The 20,331-nt window shown below is 46.6% G+C and overlaps 5 protein-coding genes across 5 annotated transcripts; 1 reads left to right on the plus strand and 4 right to left on the minus strand.

Annotated features, from left to right (window-relative positions):
• Positions 1–428: 428 nt before the first annotated feature.
• K444DRAFT_282794 (uncharacterized protein) lies at positions 429–2,898 on the minus strand. Its single transcript, XM_024871585.1, has 5 exons — positions 1,727–2,898; positions 1,576–1,675; positions 1,248–1,526; positions 777–1,192; positions 429–712 (listed from the first exon to the last, which is right to left on the minus strand). Exons 1-5 carry the CDS (start codon positions 2,477–2,479, stop codon positions 512–514), a joined length of 1,749 nt encoding a protein of 582 aa, XP_024726666.1. The 5' UTR covers positions 2,480–2,898; the 3' UTR covers positions 429–511.
• Positions 2,671–3,907, minus strand: K444DRAFT_282768 (uncharacterized protein). Its single transcript, XM_024871584.1, has 3 exons — positions 3,749–3,907; positions 3,242–3,692; positions 2,671–3,171 (listed from the first exon to the last, which is right to left on the minus strand). The coding sequence occupies exons 2-3, from the start codon at positions 3,524–3,526 to the stop codon at positions 2,947–2,949; spliced, it is 510 nt and encodes a 169-aa protein (XP_024726667.1). The 5' UTR covers positions 3,527–3,692; positions 3,749–3,907; the 3' UTR covers positions 2,671–2,946.
• K444DRAFT_282816 (uncharacterized protein) lies at positions 3,512–4,456 on the minus strand. The gene is made up of 4 exons (XM_024871586.1): positions 4,252–4,456; positions 4,095–4,200; positions 3,749–4,045; positions 3,512–3,692 (listed from the first exon to the last, which is right to left on the minus strand). The coding sequence occupies exons 1-4, from the start codon at positions 4,306–4,308 to the stop codon at positions 3,553–3,555; spliced, it is 600 nt and encodes a 199-aa protein (XP_024726668.1). The 5' UTR covers positions 4,309–4,456; the 3' UTR covers positions 3,512–3,552.
• A 1,362-nt stretch (positions 4,457–5,818) lies between these two features.
• On the minus strand, positions 5,819–8,247 carry K444DRAFT_282833 (uncharacterized protein). Its single transcript, XM_024871587.1, has 5 exons — positions 7,307–8,247; positions 7,135–7,237; positions 6,801–7,076; positions 6,308–6,750; positions 5,819–6,244 (listed from the first exon to the last, which is right to left on the minus strand). Exons 1-5 carry the CDS (start codon positions 7,964–7,966, stop codon positions 6,032–6,034), a joined length of 1,695 nt encoding a protein of 564 aa, XP_024726669.1. The 5' UTR covers positions 7,967–8,247; the 3' UTR covers positions 5,819–6,031.
• A 3,006-nt stretch (positions 8,248–11,253) lies between these two features.
• Positions 11,254–14,743, plus strand: K444DRAFT_282872 (mechanosensitive ion channel-like protein). The gene is made up of 3 exons (XM_024871588.1): positions 11,254–12,067; positions 12,114–12,688; positions 12,735–14,743. The coding sequence occupies exons 1-3, from the start codon at positions 11,402–11,404 to the stop codon at positions 14,554–14,556; spliced, it is 3,063 nt and encodes a 1,020-aa protein (XP_024726670.1). The 5' UTR covers positions 11,254–11,401; the 3' UTR covers positions 14,557–14,743.
• Positions 14,744–20,331: the final 5,588 nt, after the last annotated feature.

Genomic DNA, 20,331 nt, shown 5'->3' on the forward strand with positions numbered 1-20,331 from the left:
AGTCGAGACTCAGGCTTTCTAGTCAGAAAATCGGTAGCGTCGATTTGAAGTGAACGTTTTAAGAATGCGAGATGCGATGTGCAACAATACTTCTCCATGCAGCGTTCACTCTTGATTTCAAGAATGAGAAAGTGGCTCGTGGAAGGTGAAGAGGACGGGGAAAATCCCGATGATCGAGAAATTTTAGAGCATTGAAGCAATGTGCAATAAAATCTCGAAGTGGAGTACGAGAGTCACCCCCCTCCCCTCTTTTTCTTTCTTTCTGGTGAAGACCGGGAAGAGGCATGCGCCTCGCTGGGAAGTTCACGTCCGATTCTAGGCTTCGCTTTGCCATCATAACTTTCATGGCGAGGGATACTCTGAACTATATTCCCAATCCTCGCTCTCATTGCCAGCAAAATCGCCAAGTCATACCCGCTCTACCCATCCCAACTCCTACTACGAAGCGAACCCAACCACCCTGCAAGGCGCTCAAAACAATCTAGGGGTCCCAGCAACGCCATATCTCACCTTACTTCGCAACCGCGAGCTCCCTATCCACCAACTTCGGCACCGTAATCAAGATCACAGGATGCGAGTAGAACTTTTCCGTCCCCTCGCCATAACCAGAAAATGTATTGACGAGTGCCAGTTCCCCGGTGCCTTTGGAAGGCTTCTCATTCAGCCACTTGACATCGAAGAGTTCCTTCCAGGGCCAACTATCTTCAAGGACCTATCTCTACCATTAGCAATTGTACCCATGAGCGATTACCGTTACTTTACGAGGGTGGACTCACCTCCTCCTTCACCTCACGAATATACTCCGCATCTTCGCTCGACTCCGAGAACCTCAGACTGTGGAGTTTCGTCCCAACCCTGTCAATTCTTGGTCTTTTTGCCTTCCACTCTTCAAAAGTCGGGAAGTCGGGGTAGCAGGACTCGCACTCTGGGAAGTCGTCGCCGAAGTCGTAGTCGTCTACGTAAGACCACGGGTCGCTGTGGTAGCACTCTTCTTCGCGTTCGTATTCTGTCTCGTCCATTTCGTCGAGTGGGGAGAGGTCGAGGAGGGGTAGAATTTCGGTGCTCAAGCCGAGAGATTTGAAGACGCTATAAACAACCATGTCGACGCCTTGGAGGGTGGACGGAAGTTGTTTGGCTGTGTTGGAAGACACGTGAGGGTAAGGGTACTGGCAGTAGAAGCCGAGCACGCCTCCTGAAATCATACCCGTCAATATTAGGAGCATGCAGAATTTGGAAGATAAACTCACCCTTTTTCATGAAACCAGGATGCTCCAGCATCTCTTTGACACCTGTGTAGAGTGGAAAGAGCGTAGGGTCCGCAGTTGAATTATCGCGGAGAACCTCCCCAATCCGCTGGCAGAGAAAAAGGTTATATATCAACACAAGTTGGTGACCTTCCTCAACAGGCTGACATTCGTGGGTACAATCGCCTACAAATGCTGCCCAATGGAGTGTAGTGTTGTCGTCTGAGTGGCTGAAGTCGATTGTGGATGAGTGGCCATCATTTGAAATTTCCCATTGCCCACCTGCTTGAGTCAGTAGGGAGGAAAAGGATCGGTCGGGGTTGAAGCAAACCTTTATGAGGATACGGCAGGCATACTATGAGCTTGCCAAAGTATTGGGATGATCGATGGGCAGGGAGAGGCCGATAAGCCGTTCCTCCTGCCGAGCGAACCTTCTCTGATCAGCATCACCGAGACCGTTTCGAGAATGAATGAATACTTACCTGGAGATTCGAAAGCTTTGCCCTAATGCCACGACACTCAGGCACACCCTTCAATATCTCCGACTCAAATCCAGGCAACAAAACTTGTGTGATCACATCAATGATCCCATAGAAATGTGGATCGAAGTTGATCGAAAACCGGGAGTCATCCAATAAGCCAGTAACTCCACACCGATCAGCCAGCGTCTCGATTTGGGTATCTAATTTGGTTCTTGAGCCTGAAGGCGAGTCGTTATGCGGGAAGTGAATCTTCCTCCCTCGTCTATCTTCGGCATCATCCCAGCGCATGGTTAATCTCGGGACCTTTCGTGGCTTCTCGTCTTGAAATGGGAGTGTTGTAGGGGGCAGGCTTCGGACGCGACCACCGCAGCAGTACCGAGCTGTCACTCGCTGGCCATCGACGGCTTTCGTGAGTAGCTTCAGAATTCCTCTCTCAGCCAATGCAAGGAGGGAGGGCATGGGTTTCTTGCGTTTCTGTCGTTTTTCATGGCCACAAGTACTTTCCTCGTCTTCATCGTCATCTTCCTCGTCTTCCTCGTCATCTTCCTCGTCTTCACTCACATCCTCATCGTCATCATCTTCTTCGTCGTCCCATTCGCTTCCTTCATTCTCGCCACCATCCTCGTTCTCTTCATTCTCAGCCCCTGGCGGCGCTGCGGCCGCTGCATCTTGCGAGCTGGGGCCAGCCAAAGGTGTAGTCAGGGCAGCCTCGCCGGCCTCACTCGGCGTCGAGCTCTCTTGGTTGTCCATCATGGATTCTGGCCTGCTGATGGACTTCGGCAATGGAATCAGAGATGATCAAGCATTATCTCACACTGTTGCAGGTTGATCAGAGGCGAAGAAGAGTTCCCTAGAAGATAAGGAAGAATGATGTTTGAAGCTCTTTGTTCGGTGAGTTATCGAAAATTAAGCGAGGCAAACGGAGAGGGCCAATGAAATGGCAAGCAAAATTTTAGCGCGCATGCGCTGAATTGGAGGAAGAGCCTGGAGATTACCCGAAATATAGGCTGTGTCGCTAAATCCCGAAACTACTGCTACAAGAACCGATCGCCTCGAATATTCTACGTAAATCAAGGCGGCAACAACGAAAGGCACTGAGTTCTTGAGGATCCCTAGCTGCTAGTCAACCAGGCGTGTTGTGATTCATTGTTCCACACATTTCGGAGCAAAGAAGAACCGTCCAAGAAAGCTGCTCCTCCCAGTTCGCATCTCCCTTCAGATTATGCTCCCGTAAGATTTCTCTTACGGAATTCTGGGACCCACACGATCATAACCACATGAGAATTATGCCTTTCTATTTCCCGTTCTTTGTCGTTAGACTCTCCCAAGGTTTCTCGATCGATTTCCGGTAAGTTTATGAGCGCCAGCTCCCCAGTTCCTTTAACCGGCGTGTTCACCCACTTGACGTCGTGGACCTTATCCCAGATGCAAGTTTCTCCTAACTCCTAGAGAAGAAATTGGGTAGACAGATCTAGAATGACAGGAGATAGGAAATGAAGTTTGAGGTTTGCATACCGTTGCCATTCGTTCCATTCCGTTCGTGGACTCCGGGCTGGTCTCGCAAAATCTGAGTGGATGGAACTTCACGCCTACTCTACTAGCATTGTCCCTCCTCTCCTTCCACCATTCAAAACCAGGGAAATCTTGGAGGTGGCCTTCGTGCTTAAACTCCAATAATATCTCCATTTCTATTGGCCGGGGAAAACCTGCCAGACGAATGTTTTCGATTGGATCCTCGTCATAGTCATCCCTCTGGAGCTCATATTCGTGCTCATCCATGTGTTCAAGTCTTTTTTTCATTGCAGGACAATTGAGCAGAGGCCCTGCTATCGCTTTAAGACCACGAGAGCGAAAGAGGCTATAGACAATATTATATCGATGCCTTTTAGTTCGTAAGGCATGAGGTTTTGGGTTTTGGGTTTTGTGTGCAAGTATGGATATCGACAGTAGAAGCCTAGTTTCCCCCCTATGTATAATCTTAGCATTGGAGAAATGAACGTGGGACGAATAAGTGAGACGTACCCTCTTTCATGAAGCCAGGATTCTGCAACATGTGCTTGATGCTAGCGTAAAGAGGAAAGCACGATGGCATGGCGAGCAAGCCTTGTCCAGGCTCAGGCCTGCGAAGAAGGCATCCAACCCGTTCCGAGACCTCCAAGTTGTACAAAAAGATAAGTTGGTGACTACCTTGCACTGTATAAATGGAATACTGGCAAGATCCAAAACAAGCGGCCCATTGTATATGGTTCAAGTTCGAACTGGTACATTCGAATGTGGTTGAAGCTTCTGTATGCCTCTCGATGATTTCCCATTTTCCACCTTTGGATATAACCAGAAGAGAACCGTTACTTCAAGCAAGCCCACTTACCTTGGTGGGTCCGTGGGAGACAGATTAGCAGTTTGCCAAGTGAATTTGGTGTTTTCGGGTGGTAACCGAAAGGAATGTTGACCTTGTCAGTGGACTCAGGTACAACCTATAGGCATTCTCTGTCAGTATGTTTCCTGGAAATAGGTACCAATCTTACTAAGAGAATTGGAGCTGATGCTCTAACGCCGCGATGTTCCGGTCTGCACTTCAACATCTCGCACTCAAAGCCAGGCAGCAAAACTTGCGCAGCCTCATCCAACAAACCGCTCCTATGGGGATCGAAGTCAATAGAGAACTGATTGGTCGAAAGGATGCCGAATTTGCCACATGCCGAGTTCTGGGTAGCTTTGAGAAGGTGATCCAGCTTATTGACACCGACATATTACGCGCGCATGGGAAAGGTGACCCGTCTCGAAATGCCCTCCATGAAAGAGTCGTCGAAACGCAGCGTGAATTGATTGACCGTGGAGTAATTGGAATAAGCAGCAGATGCAAGCTCTTGGAGAGATTCTTATAGAACTGGGATCGATTTATCTGTGGAAAATCGATATATTGGAGATTGACAATCTGTAGAATGACTAGTTTTGACTAGATACAGGAGAGTGATTCCATAAAAAACAGAGGGAATGGGTTCCCTAGCTATATTCCTGATTTCCAGCCCACCATGTGATTTACCCCGCACTTACTTGGTGGTGGGAACGATTTACCAATCTGATTCCTGAACGTACGTTTACGGAACGTAATCGAATGGCGATACTAATAAACGATTGGTGTGCTCGTACGTAAGTAATACCCAATAATCGGACGAACTGAATTAGTGATTGAACCTGGAGTGGAAGGAATGGATGCTAGCCAAGCTAGCTAGTTCAACAATTCTCCTGGAACTGTGGCATTCAATGAAGGTGATATAGTACCTCCGCAGCAATATCGCGAGGTTAATTCATGCTCACCAATGGCGTCTCCAAGTTATTTTAGAATTGCGGCCTCAGCTTGCTAGAGGAGGGTTCTCATAGGTCTTGTTGAGCGGGAGGGCGTGGACTCTGAATCCGAGTCGACCTCCATCTCGCCGGCGTCCGAAGTTTTGCTTTTGAATTGCCCTTGGCGATGGAAGGGTTCGCCAGCGCTCAATATTCGAAGTTGATATGGGTGATCAAACGGGAAGGAAGGGGGATTAGGAGGAACTCGTGTGGGTCAGAAGTGGGTTCACTTTTTGAAGGGAGTCAAGCTGTCTGTCACGTGCTGCGCACAGGCATATATATAGCTTCTTCACCGCCCTTAGGGCACCATCATTCATACATATTTATACCAAAACACACCACATTCCACTTCCACAGCTTGTCCAGGCCGTGACACTGTCGAAGTTGATTCAGGTAAGCGACAAAGGAAGAAGGTTGCGAGCAAAATAAGCAGTATTTCTCTTTTCGAATTTAGGAGAGGTGAAAGGAAAGAAGGTGCGAAAGCAGGCTTCCGTGGAAATTTGTGTGTCAAGGCAGAGGTTGAGTTTCATAGGTCCAACCTAATGCCGAACACTGTGTTAAGCGAGGCGTTTTCCTACAATTTTGGTCATGTCCACATTGTAGACGAAAGTATCTTCTTCTGCGTTACAATCCCGGGAAAGATTTGACCTTTCGTGGCTTCCCTAGCTGCAGCAATGTTATGAGTTATTTTCTTGCTTCGCCCCGAGGTTTCATTGGGGTGGCCGACTCTCGTCCAACAAGCTCATTGGCAATGACACTGTCGAATTCAAGTTGAAAGTTAATACTAGTGGAAACAGTTATGATATATTCATTGGTATTATTTTTCAAGCGACGGGTAAGGTAGTTATTTCGATGGTACATGCTTCTCCACCTCGTGTGCGCATATGTCAGCCCAGCAAAATGCATCAATAGCAGCGGCATATCACGTCCCCTTGTCTTCTACAAGAACTCGTTCCCATGTTATGCATTAACTGTGAGATCCCTCTTCGCCATCTTCGGGACACGGATCAAGAGTACTACGTAAGAGTAGAACCTCTCAATGTACGTTTCATCGTCGGTGTAAGGAATGTTATGGAGCGCGAGTTCCCATGGACTACCCTTCTCCCGCTCCTCCGGTGTATTCAGCCACTGTATATTACGGTATTTCTTCCATTCCCAGGTTTCCTGTAGCTCCTTTGAGCGAATGATATTAGTAAAAGGGAATTTTGAGGAGGTCGGTAAGCTAAGGGTACTCACGGATTCCTTCTCCTCGCGACGAAAGAGCGCATCTTCGCCAGTCCGACAAAACTGCAGTTCCCGGAATTCTGTGCCAATCAGATCTCCTTGCTGCTTCCTCGCTTTCCATTCCTCGAATGGCGGGAAGTCTGGGTAATATGGGGAACAGCCACCGCTGCAACTATAGGGACTCTCGCAACCGCAACGGCATTGATTAGGCAAATACTCCGGAAACTCCCAAGGCTCGTCTCCATAGCAGTCCCTGTCAAATTCGTATTCGAATTCATCCATATCATATAGTTCTGATTGATCAAGAAGCGGTCGAACCTTTACCTCGAGGCCAAGAGAGCGGAAAACATTGTGGACAACCAGATCGACACCAATAAGTGCATATGGCATCGCTTTGGCTGCGTTCGCTGCAGTGTGAGAATAGGGATAGCGACAATAAAAGCCAATCATACCCCCTAGATGCACAGTCAGCTGAGTTATCATTTGTGTAATGGCCAGAACATACCTTCTTTCATGAAGCCAGGATGCTCTAGAATACTTCTTACACCGTCGTATAGGGGGAACTGAGTCGCATCCGCAAGCACTGGATTTTGCATAACGCTTCCAACTCTCTCCGTGACGCGTAAATTATATACAAGCATGATTTGGTTGCCTCTCTGTATTGGATGCATCTTGTGCTGGCAATCTCCTACAAACGCGGCCCATTTGATATCGGTGGGCTTAGCACCGCTCCAGTCGAAAATAGTCGAATGCCCTTCGTTGGATACTTCGAGTTGCCCTCCTGTCCATTTGACAGTAAGTTATGGGTCGACAACGATTAGCTAAGAAGAGAACTTTACCTTGATGCATGTTCGGGAGACAAACCAGAAGAATGCCAAGATAGTTGTTCGCTGGAATGGGTGGCAAGAACATTTTGACACTGGTTGACGGACCTGAGTGTATCTGCCGCAACTCAGCATAAACAATAATCTATCTATTACGAAAAGGGCACGAGGAGTGCTCAGTACTTACCTGCAGATGTGTAAGTTGGGCCGAAACACCTCGATGCTCTGGTCGTCCTTGGAGAAGATCGGTTTCGAAGCCGGGCAGGATGGTTTGGGCGACGACATCGAGAATTCCCAGATAGTGTGGATCAAGGTTGGTTGAGAACTGGCTTTCGGGAAGAACGCCACTAGGGCTGCATGCTTTGATCAACCTTGAGTTGTCAATGACAGAGAACGCGACCGGATTTCCTTTGGTGGTTCCAACAGCGATTGGCAACCGGATTCTTCTCGGCGTATCATTGTCCGTGGGATCATCCCAGCGAAGAATGATTGGGGGAGATACCGGAACTGTCATATCCTTCGCGGCTGTGCTAGACTCGCCGGAGAGGGTGGTCAAGACACGACCTCCGCAACAATACCGAGCCAGTGCAGAATTTCCTTCAAGAGTTTTGGTGAGTTGCTTGAGAACAACTTTCTCTGCTTGCTTTCGAAGCGATGGCATAGGTTTCTTCTTCTTCTCGTACGAATACGGACGCATCGGGGACGGTGGAGGTCCGTCAGAGTCAGAATCTGCCTCGTCGATCTCCGCTTTCTTTGCTGAAGGCATTGCAGAGGTCTCCTTGGATGCTTGCTGTGGCGGGACTTGATTTCCAGTGCTTCCAGATGCTTGGTTTGGAGTAGTAGCCATCTCGAAGTGTCACGTTGGAACCCGTGGAAGGTTGAAGTCAACAAGCCAGAGTCCTCGATGCTGCAGAACGTGCGTCGCACGTGGATGAAAGAAGGACAGAATGGAGAGCCTGCGAGAGACCGTCAAGGATCCCACGACACGCTGGGGAGGGAAGGATGGTCGAAGTAAAGGTAGTGGTGATAGTGATGGGGAAAGAAAAGGTTGGGGAAACAAAGCCAGCCTTGCGAGGCCAAGGTTACACGAGGAAGGTGCGACCACCACCTGCAAGATCGGAGCCTCACAGCGAACTCCTTCCCGCCTCATCAATATCTGGGCTTCTTCGTCACCGCACAAATCGCCCTCTAAGCCTCTGGCCTCTTTCTCTCGCAATCGTCAACTTCGGCAACAATTCACTTTTTCATGATCACCGCCGCTATGCGCCATTTCAGCCCATATCCTCCGCAGTCTATAAAACATCTCATCACCTCTTAAAATCTCTCTCAAAGTTCTCGATATTTCTCTTCTTGTAATCCATCAGCTCCGAGAATCTCCTCGTCATTACCAAACGCTGCTACTCCGCTCGCTCAACACAACTGCACTTTCACTGTATGAACAGGGCATGTCAAGTGAACCCCGGGCGTGTTAATTCCCATACTACTTACCCAGAAGTCTGGAAAGAATGTTGTGTCGATACCTTCATAGCCGTGCCTATTCCTACGTCGTTGAAGAAAAGAGTGGGGCAAGCACGGTGTATTTTTGCAAATACGTATACGGCGCATTCGGTTGTCGCATTACTGATTTGTATCACTTCCTTCCTCTCAGCAGAAATTCGTCATCCAATGAAAGCATAATCTTGATTCCCTAAAAGAGATATCATCCACAAGCTGCTAACACGTACATGCGGAATTAGCCTTGGTCTGGGCGTTGAAATGGTTCTTACGTCTTACCGCTCAGTGCTCCCCATTTTCGCACCTTACCGCTTTCCCTAGGGCTGAGAAGCTTTCGAAATTTCTTCTCTTGAAACAAAGGAGAAGTTTGGTAAGTGTGAAGGAGCATAGCTCGAAGTCAGCGATGTAAGAAAACATGAAGTTGGGATTATATGAATTCTTCTGCAAGCTTGCATTAGAAAAAAGGAAGGAAAGAAAGGAAAGAAAGGAAAGAAAGGAGGCGGGGTAGTGAACCCCTGTCTTGTCCTGTAAGACGGGGAGGGCTTGTGGCTAAGACAAGGCAATAGTGTCGACTGCCAACCTCAAAATCTCCCCATTATCACCCACTCCATTGCGGGCCCTGATAACGAAGAGCAGACCCTTATAAGAATGGAGAAGGAAATAGAACGGCTTTCCCTGAGCCAGCCTCCGAGTTACGGGAGCAGGAAGTAGGGAAACTACGACTGCCAAATGAGATACTAGATTAGATCTGGCTTGCAGCACTCCAATACACTGGACCAGGTAAGGATCGTGGATGTTGAGTGCGAGAGATGAAAGTAATTCTCCCTCTGTCCATCGCTTTAATCCGAACTGGCTGAGTAGTGGTTTCTTTGTAGTGGATGGCCTCGCCTCTTCCTGCAAGATCCCGCCTCCGCTACACACTTGTTCAAGATCGAGAGGCTTAGCTTTGCAAGCGGTGGACCTTGTATTTCCCGATATCACGTCGGTGCTGGAAAGCGAGCTTGGCTCGGAACAGGATGTACGAAGGAGAGAAGCGAAGATCTCTCTTGATTAAGGTTACTCATCTGACGCCTTGATCTCTTCTTCACCCGAGGGTTCGTCGAGATCTGGCAATTCGCAGAGATGGTGAGTAAGGAGGAGAGAATTGAGGTAAGCAGTGTGGCGTGATTTTGTTTTCGTGAGGCTGAACTTAGAGGGGGTGTGGAGCGGGAGGGAGACGTGGGTGTGGACGGTTGGGAAGCTGTAGCGGAGGAGGGCGAGGGGTGGAAGGGGCGTGAAGGATTTGACTTGGGAAGAGGGAAACGGAGGGGTTGTGGGAGTAGAGGAATGATCCTCCCCTTTCCCAAGTTGTTCGTCTAAATGGCCATGCAATAAGATGTCCAGACGGCGGACATGCAACGCAACCCAAGTAGCGATGCAAGGCCAACGAATAGAGATGCAGAACCGAAGAACACAAAACACGAAGAACACAAAACACGAAGAGACGAGTCAAAACTACATCCTGCGCAAAAAACCCCACTCTCACGTGGAAGCTTTTCCAGTTCTTCTGATGGAATTCCAAGCTGCCAATACGGAGTGCTCGGAACTTGGAAGTCTTCCGCCCTTTTCACATGCACAGCTCGCGCATCGCGATCTGATCCTCGATCAAGATTCCACACCTCACCTCACCTCAGAAAAGGGGTACCCACAAGTATACCCACTCCTCCCAGCGATCCCCCACGCGTCACTGACCATCCACAGCGAACACCCGCTCTCGAGCGACCGTGGGCCCGGAAGAAACAGGGCAGACTCTTGTTGCGCGAGATCCACCGGAGGTTGGAGCGATTGGCGTTCGGCCGATTGGCGTTTGGCCGCCGCTGCTGTCGGGCAGAGCAGGGTTTGCCGAAGATTCAGGGGCGTTTGCTGATAAGGCGTGTTATTTTTAGGGAGGCAACAAGAGAGAACATTGAAACGCTACGGTGCAATTAAGGTTAAGCTACCGAAGGGATAACCACTTTTTGCCGTAGTTTTGGATTACTTCTCGAAGGAAAGCGAGGAGTAGCAGGTACTCTGGTAGAGAAAATCTGCCCTGAAAATCTCTTCTCGAAGCAGAGCTGCATAATTCTCACAAATTTTTCACAAATCGGCACGGCTCGCTTCGGCGCATCGGCAGATTTCAGCAATGACGTCGCCACCAAAACATTGGCTGCAGACGAAAATGAAGCGCGCTTGGCAGGTCCCACCCCGCAACTTTTCCACCAGAGCTCCAGCATCCCAACCAATTGCAGCAGATACTCCGTACAGTCCGACCTCTCCCTGATCCGGCGCAGCTACTGCCAGGCCCGCTTAGCTTAGCATCGCTCGATTCGTGTTCGAGTCCGTTGGGAAGGGGGCGCCAGGGCCGGTCCCTGACGTGCCCGACCACATGGGAGTCGCGCCGTCGAGAAGAGACTTGCGAGCCGCCATCTAGAGAATGATAGACATGTTGCCGGCTGGCGAGCAGCTTGCTTCATTGCACTCTACTACAATTCAGCAACTTGACGATATCGTGCCCATTGTCGTCTGAACAGACATCACATTCGCTTCCTTCATCCCCTATCACTTTCACGGGCTTCTTATCATTTTAGCCGCGTTGATTTGAAGCTTCTCTACACGATTCTTGCATCTGCCGTTGCAATCCAGAGACAATTGGATTGTCTGCAGCCCACAATCGTTTGATACCATCGACGTCTGCAGACACGCGTCGTCAGTGATATCAGAGCTCGAGCTGCCCACCTCAACTCCTCCCTCGAAACAAACCCCCCCTGATATGTCGACGCCCATCCACGAGAAAGACCAATACTCCTTCCCCGCCTTCGAAGCCGACCCTCCTGCGAATCCTCCCCAACACGGCCGCCGTTCCTCCGACGAAGATGGAACTCTACAAGGAGAAGGACTGGACGATGTCACAGATCACAGCCACCTGCGGATATACCCCAGCTTTGCACAAGGACAAGACTACATTGAGAAGGACAGCAGAGCACCAATGTCTCCAGCCGCCCAACGAGAGCAGTCTCGTCGACTTGACGATGATTTGGAGATGTTGCGCGCCGAGCGGGTGGTCTCGAACGCCGAGAGGTCAAATCAAGAAAGCACAATGGGTAGATCAAGATCTATGATGGCTAGGTCGAGGTCGAGGAACAACGTTGAGCCCGAGGATGACTTTGACGTTGGGACCACACCGATCCATGAGAAAACAAAAATATACCAACCACCAGCGAACCCGACGACGAAATTGGCAAAGTTCTTTAAGAAGGTGCATCAATCGAGTTTTTTGGTGAGGTGGTTTGTGTATATTACGCCTCTGACGCTGTTGCTGCTTGTTCCGGTTTTGTTTGGTATCTGGCTGTTCCCACAGACCACGGTTGGTGGTGTGGAGCTGCTTTGGTTTGGAATTTGGCTGGAGCTTGTTTGGTTGACGCTCTGGGCTGGGAGGGTATGTTAACTCCATCCTCCCTTCAAGCAATTGCTAACGTATCTAGCTTTTGGCGAAGTCTATTCCCTGGCCCATGGGCTTAATATCCAGTCTCTTTACCAACAACAGCAAGAAATGGAGAGATCTCGGCAAGGCCCTCGAAGTACCAGCAACATTGTTCTTCTGGTGGCTCGCTATTGAAGTCTCCTTCCTCCCAACAATGAAGAACCATCATCTAGATGGCGACACAACTACCCGGAGTTGGGAACTCACGGTGAACAAGATCATCGTCTCGATCTTTGTCGGCGCATGCTTGAACTTCTTCGAGAAGATCATCATTCAGCTTATCGCCATCAGCTTTCATCTTCGAACTTATGCGGACCGGATTGAGGTCAATAAGTTCCAGATCTCGAGTTTAGTGAAATTGTACATCTACTCGAAAGAGAAGATTCAGATGGAGGATTCGGAGTTTGAGCCTCAGCCCAGTGGGCCTGCTTCGGGGGCGAGGACGCCAATGGCATACGTCAATAAGGCACAGAGGAATGCTCGGCATGTGTTCAACAAGGTCGGTGATGTTGCTGGGAAGGTTGCTGGAGATTTCACTGGTCAGGATGTGAAGACCAGCACACATCCACATCAAGTGTAGGTCCCCTTGTCCATTGTTCTCCATCTTGCTAATATGATGTAGCATTCTCCAATTGTTGAATTCAACAAATGGCTCTCAAGTCCTCGCCCGCAGGTTATACCGCACTTTTGCCCATGAAGATTCTGAGACCGTCTTGGCGGACGACCTTAGACCTGCATTTGACAATGACGACGAAGCAGATGCTGCCTTTACTATGTTCGACAAGGATTTAAATGGTGATATTTCCATGGAGGAGCTGGAAGCCGTCTGTGTGGAGATCGGACGCGAACGTAAAGCCATTACTGCATCTCTGAAGGATCTCGACTCTGTGGTATCGAAGTTGGACTCCGTTTTCTTGTTCATTGTGGCGGTCATCACAATCTTGGTTCTCATCTCGTTGATCTCGACATCTGCTTCAGGCGTTCTTACATCTGCGGGCTCCACAGTCTTGGCTCTCTCTTGGCTCTTCTCGGCAACGGCGCAAGAATTCCTCCAATCTTGCATCTTCGTATTCGTCAAGCATCCTTTCGATGTTGGTGATCGAGTTACCATATATGGGAACACAGGATCTCAGATGAAAGGTGACGATTACTTCGTCAAGGAAATCTCCCTGCTGTATACGGAATTCAAGAAGATGGAAGGACACGTAGTCCAAGCTCCAAACACCTACCTTAACACCCTCTTCATCCTCAACCAACGCCGCTCTGGCGGCCTCGCGGAAGCCGTCCCCGTCACTGTCAAGTTCGGTACAACGCTCGACCAAATCGACGAGCTGCGTCACCGCCTCCTCGAATTCGTTGGCTCCGAGAACAGAGAATACCAGAAGAACATTCTCACTGAACTAACCACCATCTACGAAGCCTACTCTATCACCCTCAACGTCGTCTTCTTCTACAAGTCGAACTGGCAGAACGAACTCCTTCGCTTGCAGAGACGAAACAAGTTCATTTGCGCGATGATGGTGACGATGAATGAACTTGGTATCGAGGGTCCAAGACAACGTCTTGCCGGACAATCAGAGGAATTCCCTGTTTTCTTGCACAACGCTTATCCCAACGGCCAACCATCCAGCACAAACGACCATTCCTCCCCCGGTCCAGGACCCCGCTCCGGCTCTCTCGCCCGCGAACCACCTATCGTGGCCCCCGAAGGCAGCGCCAGCCAACCGCTTCGCACCCAACCCTCCATCCTCAGAAACCGCGGCTCCTCCTCCCTTCGTCAACGAGGTGAATCTATCTCCGCAATGGGGAAACGCGTCGATTTCTCCCTCGGCATGTCGGACGCCATCTCATCTGGTGCTGATTTCGGCGACGTCTACGAAGATCGCCAACCCAAGCTTCCTCCTCAAATCACCACTACGTCTCCTTCTCCAGGCCGCCTGAGCCGCGACAGAGCCAGTGAAGACGGAGGTAGTCTCGCGAATAGCAACAGCAAGGAGAGCGGTATAGGGAAGGTGCCGAGTAACACTTCCAGCCAGAAAACACACCGGAATCGCTTTTTCGGCCGGAGTAGAGGGAGGTCCAAACTAGGGAGTGCGGAGGAAGGGACCAGTTTGACGGATTTGGAAGCTGGCACGAGGGAGCTTGGTGTTGAGGACCTACCTGATATACCTGAAGCGTCGGGAGCGAACTCCGCGAGCTGGGGCGAGGAGACGAAGGGCAGTGTTGACGAGGCGAGGAAGTATGTTGTGGGTAGGAGTGGTGCTGGTGCGAGGAGAGCGACGAGTGGGGAGAGGGGTTCAAGTGCGAGGATTGATCCGCGGACGGGAATTGTGAGTCCACAGGCTGTGAGCAGGGACAGTGCGAGGGAGAGGGGGGAGCTGCCTATTGCTGATGTTATGGGTGCACCTAGACGGGCTGTTACCGAGCAGGTCAGGAGACACTGAGTCTGAAAGGAGGGGAGCGTGTATATATGGGTGGGATTCTGTGGGGTTTAGCGGGTGCATGGTTGGGGAATTGAGATTAGATGGATGGGTAGATAGACGGGTTTGGAAATGGGACTTAGATGGGTGGTGATGATAGTGTTTGGTGCAGAAAAGCCTGCGTACAACATCAACTCATAATCAACAAAAAGCATCAGTTTTGTGCCTCTTGAGCTCCGATTACAAGTGCAATGCTTTGCTGCTGAACATCATCATATTTAGGGAGAGGTGTTGTAACGTACCGTTAGAAATTCTCCATTGATCCATTTGGCACAGCACTGTACAATTCCAATTTTGTCTTTCTGCACTCCGAAGTTGCCCACAAAATGCTGATTGGCTAGCAAGTGTGTTCTTCAACGGCTTCGTAGGGGCTAAAATTGCAGTGCTGCCTGCACCGCTTCTCGCCACGTTCAGGGATTATTCCCCTCGACGACGCTAAAATTGCAGTGCTGTGGGGGAGCTGTGACTGGTGTGGGAACACTGCCTCTCCCAGCGAAGGCACTAAAACTGCAGTGCTTGTCAGCCCTATGGATAAGGCTGATTCAACGGCTTCGCAAGGGCTACAATTGCAGTACAGCAATTGAGGGATTTTTTCAATTCGTCCAGGGCCCATATCCCCCTCGTCGACGCTAAAATTGCAGTGCCGGTGGTTAATCCCGCAACAGAAATTGTTGATTGGTCTGAACAATCTGAACAATGCTTCTCCCTGCGAAGGCGCTAAAATTGCAGTGCTGTCGGCCCTTTGGGACATGTCACATGTGTTGACCTCGTCGACGGGGCTAAAATTCCAGTACATGTCCCGGTAGACGGACCCGACCCTTCCCAACCCACATGACCACACCGTCCGCCTTACCACGCGCTGAAAGCAGAGTACTGAAAGGGCGAATCAGAATTTGGTTTCCTTGGAGCTGCAACTAAATAAAGTTGTGATGTGATGTAAAAATGGCTCGGTGACTCTTTTTAAATTCCTGTGGGATTGAGGCATGATTTGCACAATTGTACCCCTTCGTATCCCTCTGCCCTTGCATCCCAATCAAAAGTATATCCTCCCCGACCGTGATTAATTGCGTTTTGTCCCTGAGCGCATTTCATAATCTCCCGGGTTTCCTTTGCGTGATCTGGGGTCGCAGCGCGGGTTTTGGTGTCTTTCTCGTCGTTGATGGCCGGACCTCGTTGTCTATGTGTTGATGCCATTTGCATTGATCAAAGGACAGTCAATGAGCGCAGTAATCAAGCCACGACGCTGGCTGAAGTATATTAAAGAGCTGCTCGTGTTGCAATCTGGCTATGACCTGGTGGTCGGGACAGCTAAGTAGCTTTCGGACACTTCGGGAGTTCGCCGGGTCCAAACCATTTGCATATTGCGGGGACTCCAAATCAACGTCATCTCTTTACCTGCTTCAAGTTTATCCCGAACTTTACGAAGTGGATCAAGATACTTCGGCGGCAACATTTAAGACGTATCTTTAGTTCAAATGCTTCCAACGTATCCATGAGAAGTAGCATACCCTGTGGGGCAGTTTCCTGCAACTGGTCCGTATATTGTCGTCTAACCAATGCGACAAAATGTACGGATTGAATGGCCTATTTTCCGAGACACTCTCTGGCCTTGAAATCGACTAACCCAAGCCACCTCAGCAGGCTTTCCTCGAAGCGACGCGAGCTATAATCAGGAATAATGAGTCCCTTGCTCCCATAACATTTGTGTCGAGAAAGTCAGGTGTGGCTGAGCAGGAGCCTTCTTGGGTAGTGGATTGCCATGACAAGACTTGGATGAATATTCTGCGTACACCATGTCGAAGGCTTTGAGGCCTCTCTATCATTCCTCCAGGACAGATTCAAGTGCAATTTTACAGGGGAGAAATATAGCTATTGTAGCCGAAAACATCAGCTTCTTACTTCCGGGTATCGATTATTACCAGATGAAGTTAGTCTACAACGGCCGTCATATTAGTCGCCTTGATCGAAATATCCTGTTTCTCAGAGCAGTCTGCAACCTTTAACAATTCAACCACGACCACCACCTTCCCCAGCTTCCAAGTATTCTTCAGAGCCACCATGCAGTTTCTACTAACAGAGAAGGGCTATCCTTCGGCTTACATTGATTTCTTGCTCACGCTCAATTTGGAGCAAGGGGAACTCCTCCCAGACCAGGAGATCCAGGAAATCTTCCCGGTGAAGGCAGACGATAGCGTGCACTTCATGACCACGACTGGCAACTTTGGGGTCGCCCGCGAAGGCATTAAATCCGGCAATACTGTGGCTTTGTTTTCAGGCCTTGATAAACCATTTGTGGTGAAGCCTACTGGGATGTCATACTTTATGCCCAGCCCTGGTTTCGGGTATGATGGACGGCGAGCTGTGGCTATTCGACAATAATTCGATAGTCGAGTTTCGTATCGTTTGAGTTTGAGACGATCTTGCTGTACGAGGCGACAATCTTACTTCAAACTATGCGGAAATGGTGGAGATGGACTCGGTGCTCAGTTATGGAGCACACCTTACTCCTAGGGGCATGGTACTAACGTGGCTGGCTTGGAAAGACACGAGGAAAGGCGACGGCGCAGCTAACAGCCGTACGGTAGATGTTTTTGGACCGTTACCAGCACCACTTCGCTCCGCGAGAATTTTTCATCATGTGCTTTCCTATGAGATTAAAACTCGTCTCATCAAGTTGTATAGAGTCAGATTCTTTTTTTAGATGGCACAATTGTGGTGACACATACTTTTTCTCTATTGCCACTCCTCGGCAGCCACGCTTCGCTTGCATGTGATTCTCTTATATATAACTTGAGCTTGCCCAGCTTACTGTATTAGCCCTTCAATCGATCCTTCCTGAACGGCATCTGACATTCTTAGTCCTCTTTATAGTCTTTCGCTTTGCTTAAGCTATGCCTGAGAAGAATAACGGAGGCGGACTTGTGCAGGAGAACTTGAAGTTAGTTAGCCAGGAGTCACGAGCCGGAGCCAGAACTAATTAATTATATGATGTGTGATATGCCACTTTACACCTTTCAGACAATCAACACAGTTAAATCAGTAGATTGCAAAACACTAGCTAAAGTGTTTCTATAACTGGAACTTGGGTAGTGTAACGGCGGGATCAATGTAATGGTCGAAGGCGCAAAGTTCAAAGAATCTCATGTATTGGAAAATACTAAGCTATGGAACAAAGTAGGGAGGATGCCTCGACCTTTAGTATTGTTCCGTCCAAGCAATCCTGGCTTAGCTTCATTTTGTACCTGTTTCCGATATCCTGTCCTTGGCAGATTATACCCTTATACCAGCCGTTATATTACCCCTCCCCCTAAAGAGAAGTCTAAATGCCCTTATTTAGGGGATTATTTAGCCGTAGCATAGAAAAGAAAAAAGAGGAAATAACGGCTATTGACCCCATTCCGTCCAATTCCTATAGCTTACTTATAATCGAAGCATAGTCTTGACTCTGCCAGAATAACCCAGTTCCTAGTATACTCCGGCTAGTCCTTAGTATCCGTCGCTCGTATTATGCCTATACCTATATTAATAATATGGTCTGGGAGTACCGTATAGGCTATAGCCGATATTAGGACTATTATTATCGGGCGGTCTTCGAATAGGGGTGGCAGATCGAGTCTATCCGTTAATACAGGCTTTAATATAGTAGCTTATTTGCCTTTCTTCTTGGTTAGGGTAGCGGCATTTGGCTTAATTATACCGTTTTTAAGCTACTTAATTAACTTCTGGGCCTTCTCAAACTTAATATATATATCCTCAAGTTATTCCTTTATAGTAGAGACTTATATATTAAGGGCGGCTACTTGAGCTACTTTATTATTAAATCCCCGGGCCTTAAGCTATATAATTTTGGTTTTATAGAAGCTTCTAAAAGGTTTTCTGACTTCTTAAATAGTATTATCTACTAATTCATTAATATTTATAGGGTATTATTTCTTTAATTCGGTATTTAGAATTATTTTCTAGCTTTTGGTTTTAGACTAGTACTTTATATAATAACTAGTACTTGGTATTATATATCTTCTAGTTATAATAGGTATCTTAATACTAGTTTGGCTATCTTTATTATAATTAGAGTCTTCTTTATTACTAGAAGTCTTTTTATCTTTAGTTTTTTTATTATTGGAATTCTTACTATTATCTAATATCTTATATTTCTTAGATAAGCTAGCCTTACTTTTTTTAATCTTTTTAGTATTTGGCTCTATAAGATTAATAAGGAAGCCCTTATTAGTACTATCTATTCCGTCTATTAAACTATTAGGCTTATTATTACTAGTAACTAAAACCTCTATTTTATTATTTTTAGAACCTTTTACTAAGATATTCTTTATAGTAATTTCAGGTATATTCTTAAGAGTAATACAGGCTATATTCTATATATTAACCTGTTCTTGGATAAGGGAATTACTATTTTCATTTATAAAGGTAGTTTAGCTAGTAATTATATTAATAATAGTAATAATTACTAAACTTAAGATACTACTACTATTACTTAAGTTATTTAGGATCTGGTAAGCTACCTTACTTAGTCTAGCTATAGATAATATATTACCGGAATTTCTTATTTGTTTTATCTTTATTAATAGTTCTATTAAGGTAGTAGTAGTAGTATAAATAGTTAAGGTTATAAAGGTTAAAGTAATTAAGAAGGTTTCCTTTAATTTTTAATAATATTTCGAACTAATATAGGCAAGTATTTATTTTTAGCTCTATTTTAAAAATTCACTTTTTTTTTTATAATTTACTTAAATAGTAAAGTATAATCTAGTATAGTAAAGAAAGGTATTTTGCTCAGATTTCTGGAAAAGAAAATAGATACTAATATAGTAAAATAAAAAAAATATATTAGGGTTTAGATAAAATCCGAGAAATATCTAGGTTTTTCTTCTTTTTCTCTAGTTATAGAGACCTTATTATCGAGATTTATTATTATCTAGATAGTTTTTATTAAACTTATTCTCTTTAATATACCAAATTTATTTATTTAGCCAGATAGAAAGTCCTACTTTACTAGAATTCTGCTTATAGAATTTATATAGTTTAAGTACTAAATTCTTAAAGTTTAATATAAGATACTATTTATTATCTATATTTTATTTCTTCTATTTAATTTTATAATAAAGCTTATTATAAAATACCTTGGAAAAGAGAATCTTTTTAACTTTCTATTTAAGTTTACTATTAACTTTAGTAGAATTAGGCTTTTTATTAGTTTAATCGGGTAGTAAATTAGTAAAATTCTTATAAAGCCTATTTATATAGAAAATTAGCTAAATTCTATATAATAGGGGAAGATCTAATTAATATAAATAGCTAACTATTTTATTAATCTTAAATAGTCTAGTAAAGAAGTAATTTAATTTATTAGATAAATAGTCCGTTTTTTATATCTTTTTAATTATATAGACTATATCTTCTAAACTAAAGTCTAGTTCTTACCGTTTCTTATTAGCTTACTTAGCTTAATGTTTCTAAGCTACCGCTATATATTCTCGGGTATAATTAATAGTAGTATTAATTCTCTTAGCCTACTATTATACTTCTTCCTAATTGAGTTTCTCTCTCGGTATTTTAAACTCTATTATTAGTAGTATCTAGTTAAAGTTTAGTCTGGGTTTATATTTATAGTTAACTATTAAAGGAAATAAGCCAGTTAATTTATATAGGTAGGCGGCGCCTATAGTATTAAGTATTAGAAATAAATCTGCCTAATTATTCTGGAAGTAATTAATAAAAAGG

This window comes from Hyaloscypha bicolor (genome assembly GCF_002865645.1).
Source record: "Hyaloscypha bicolor E unplaced genomic scaffold K444scaffold_189, whole genome shotgun sequence".
Lineage (NCBI taxonomy): Eukaryota > Fungi > Ascomycota > Leotiomycetes > Helotiales > Hyaloscyphaceae > Hyaloscypha > Hyaloscypha bicolor.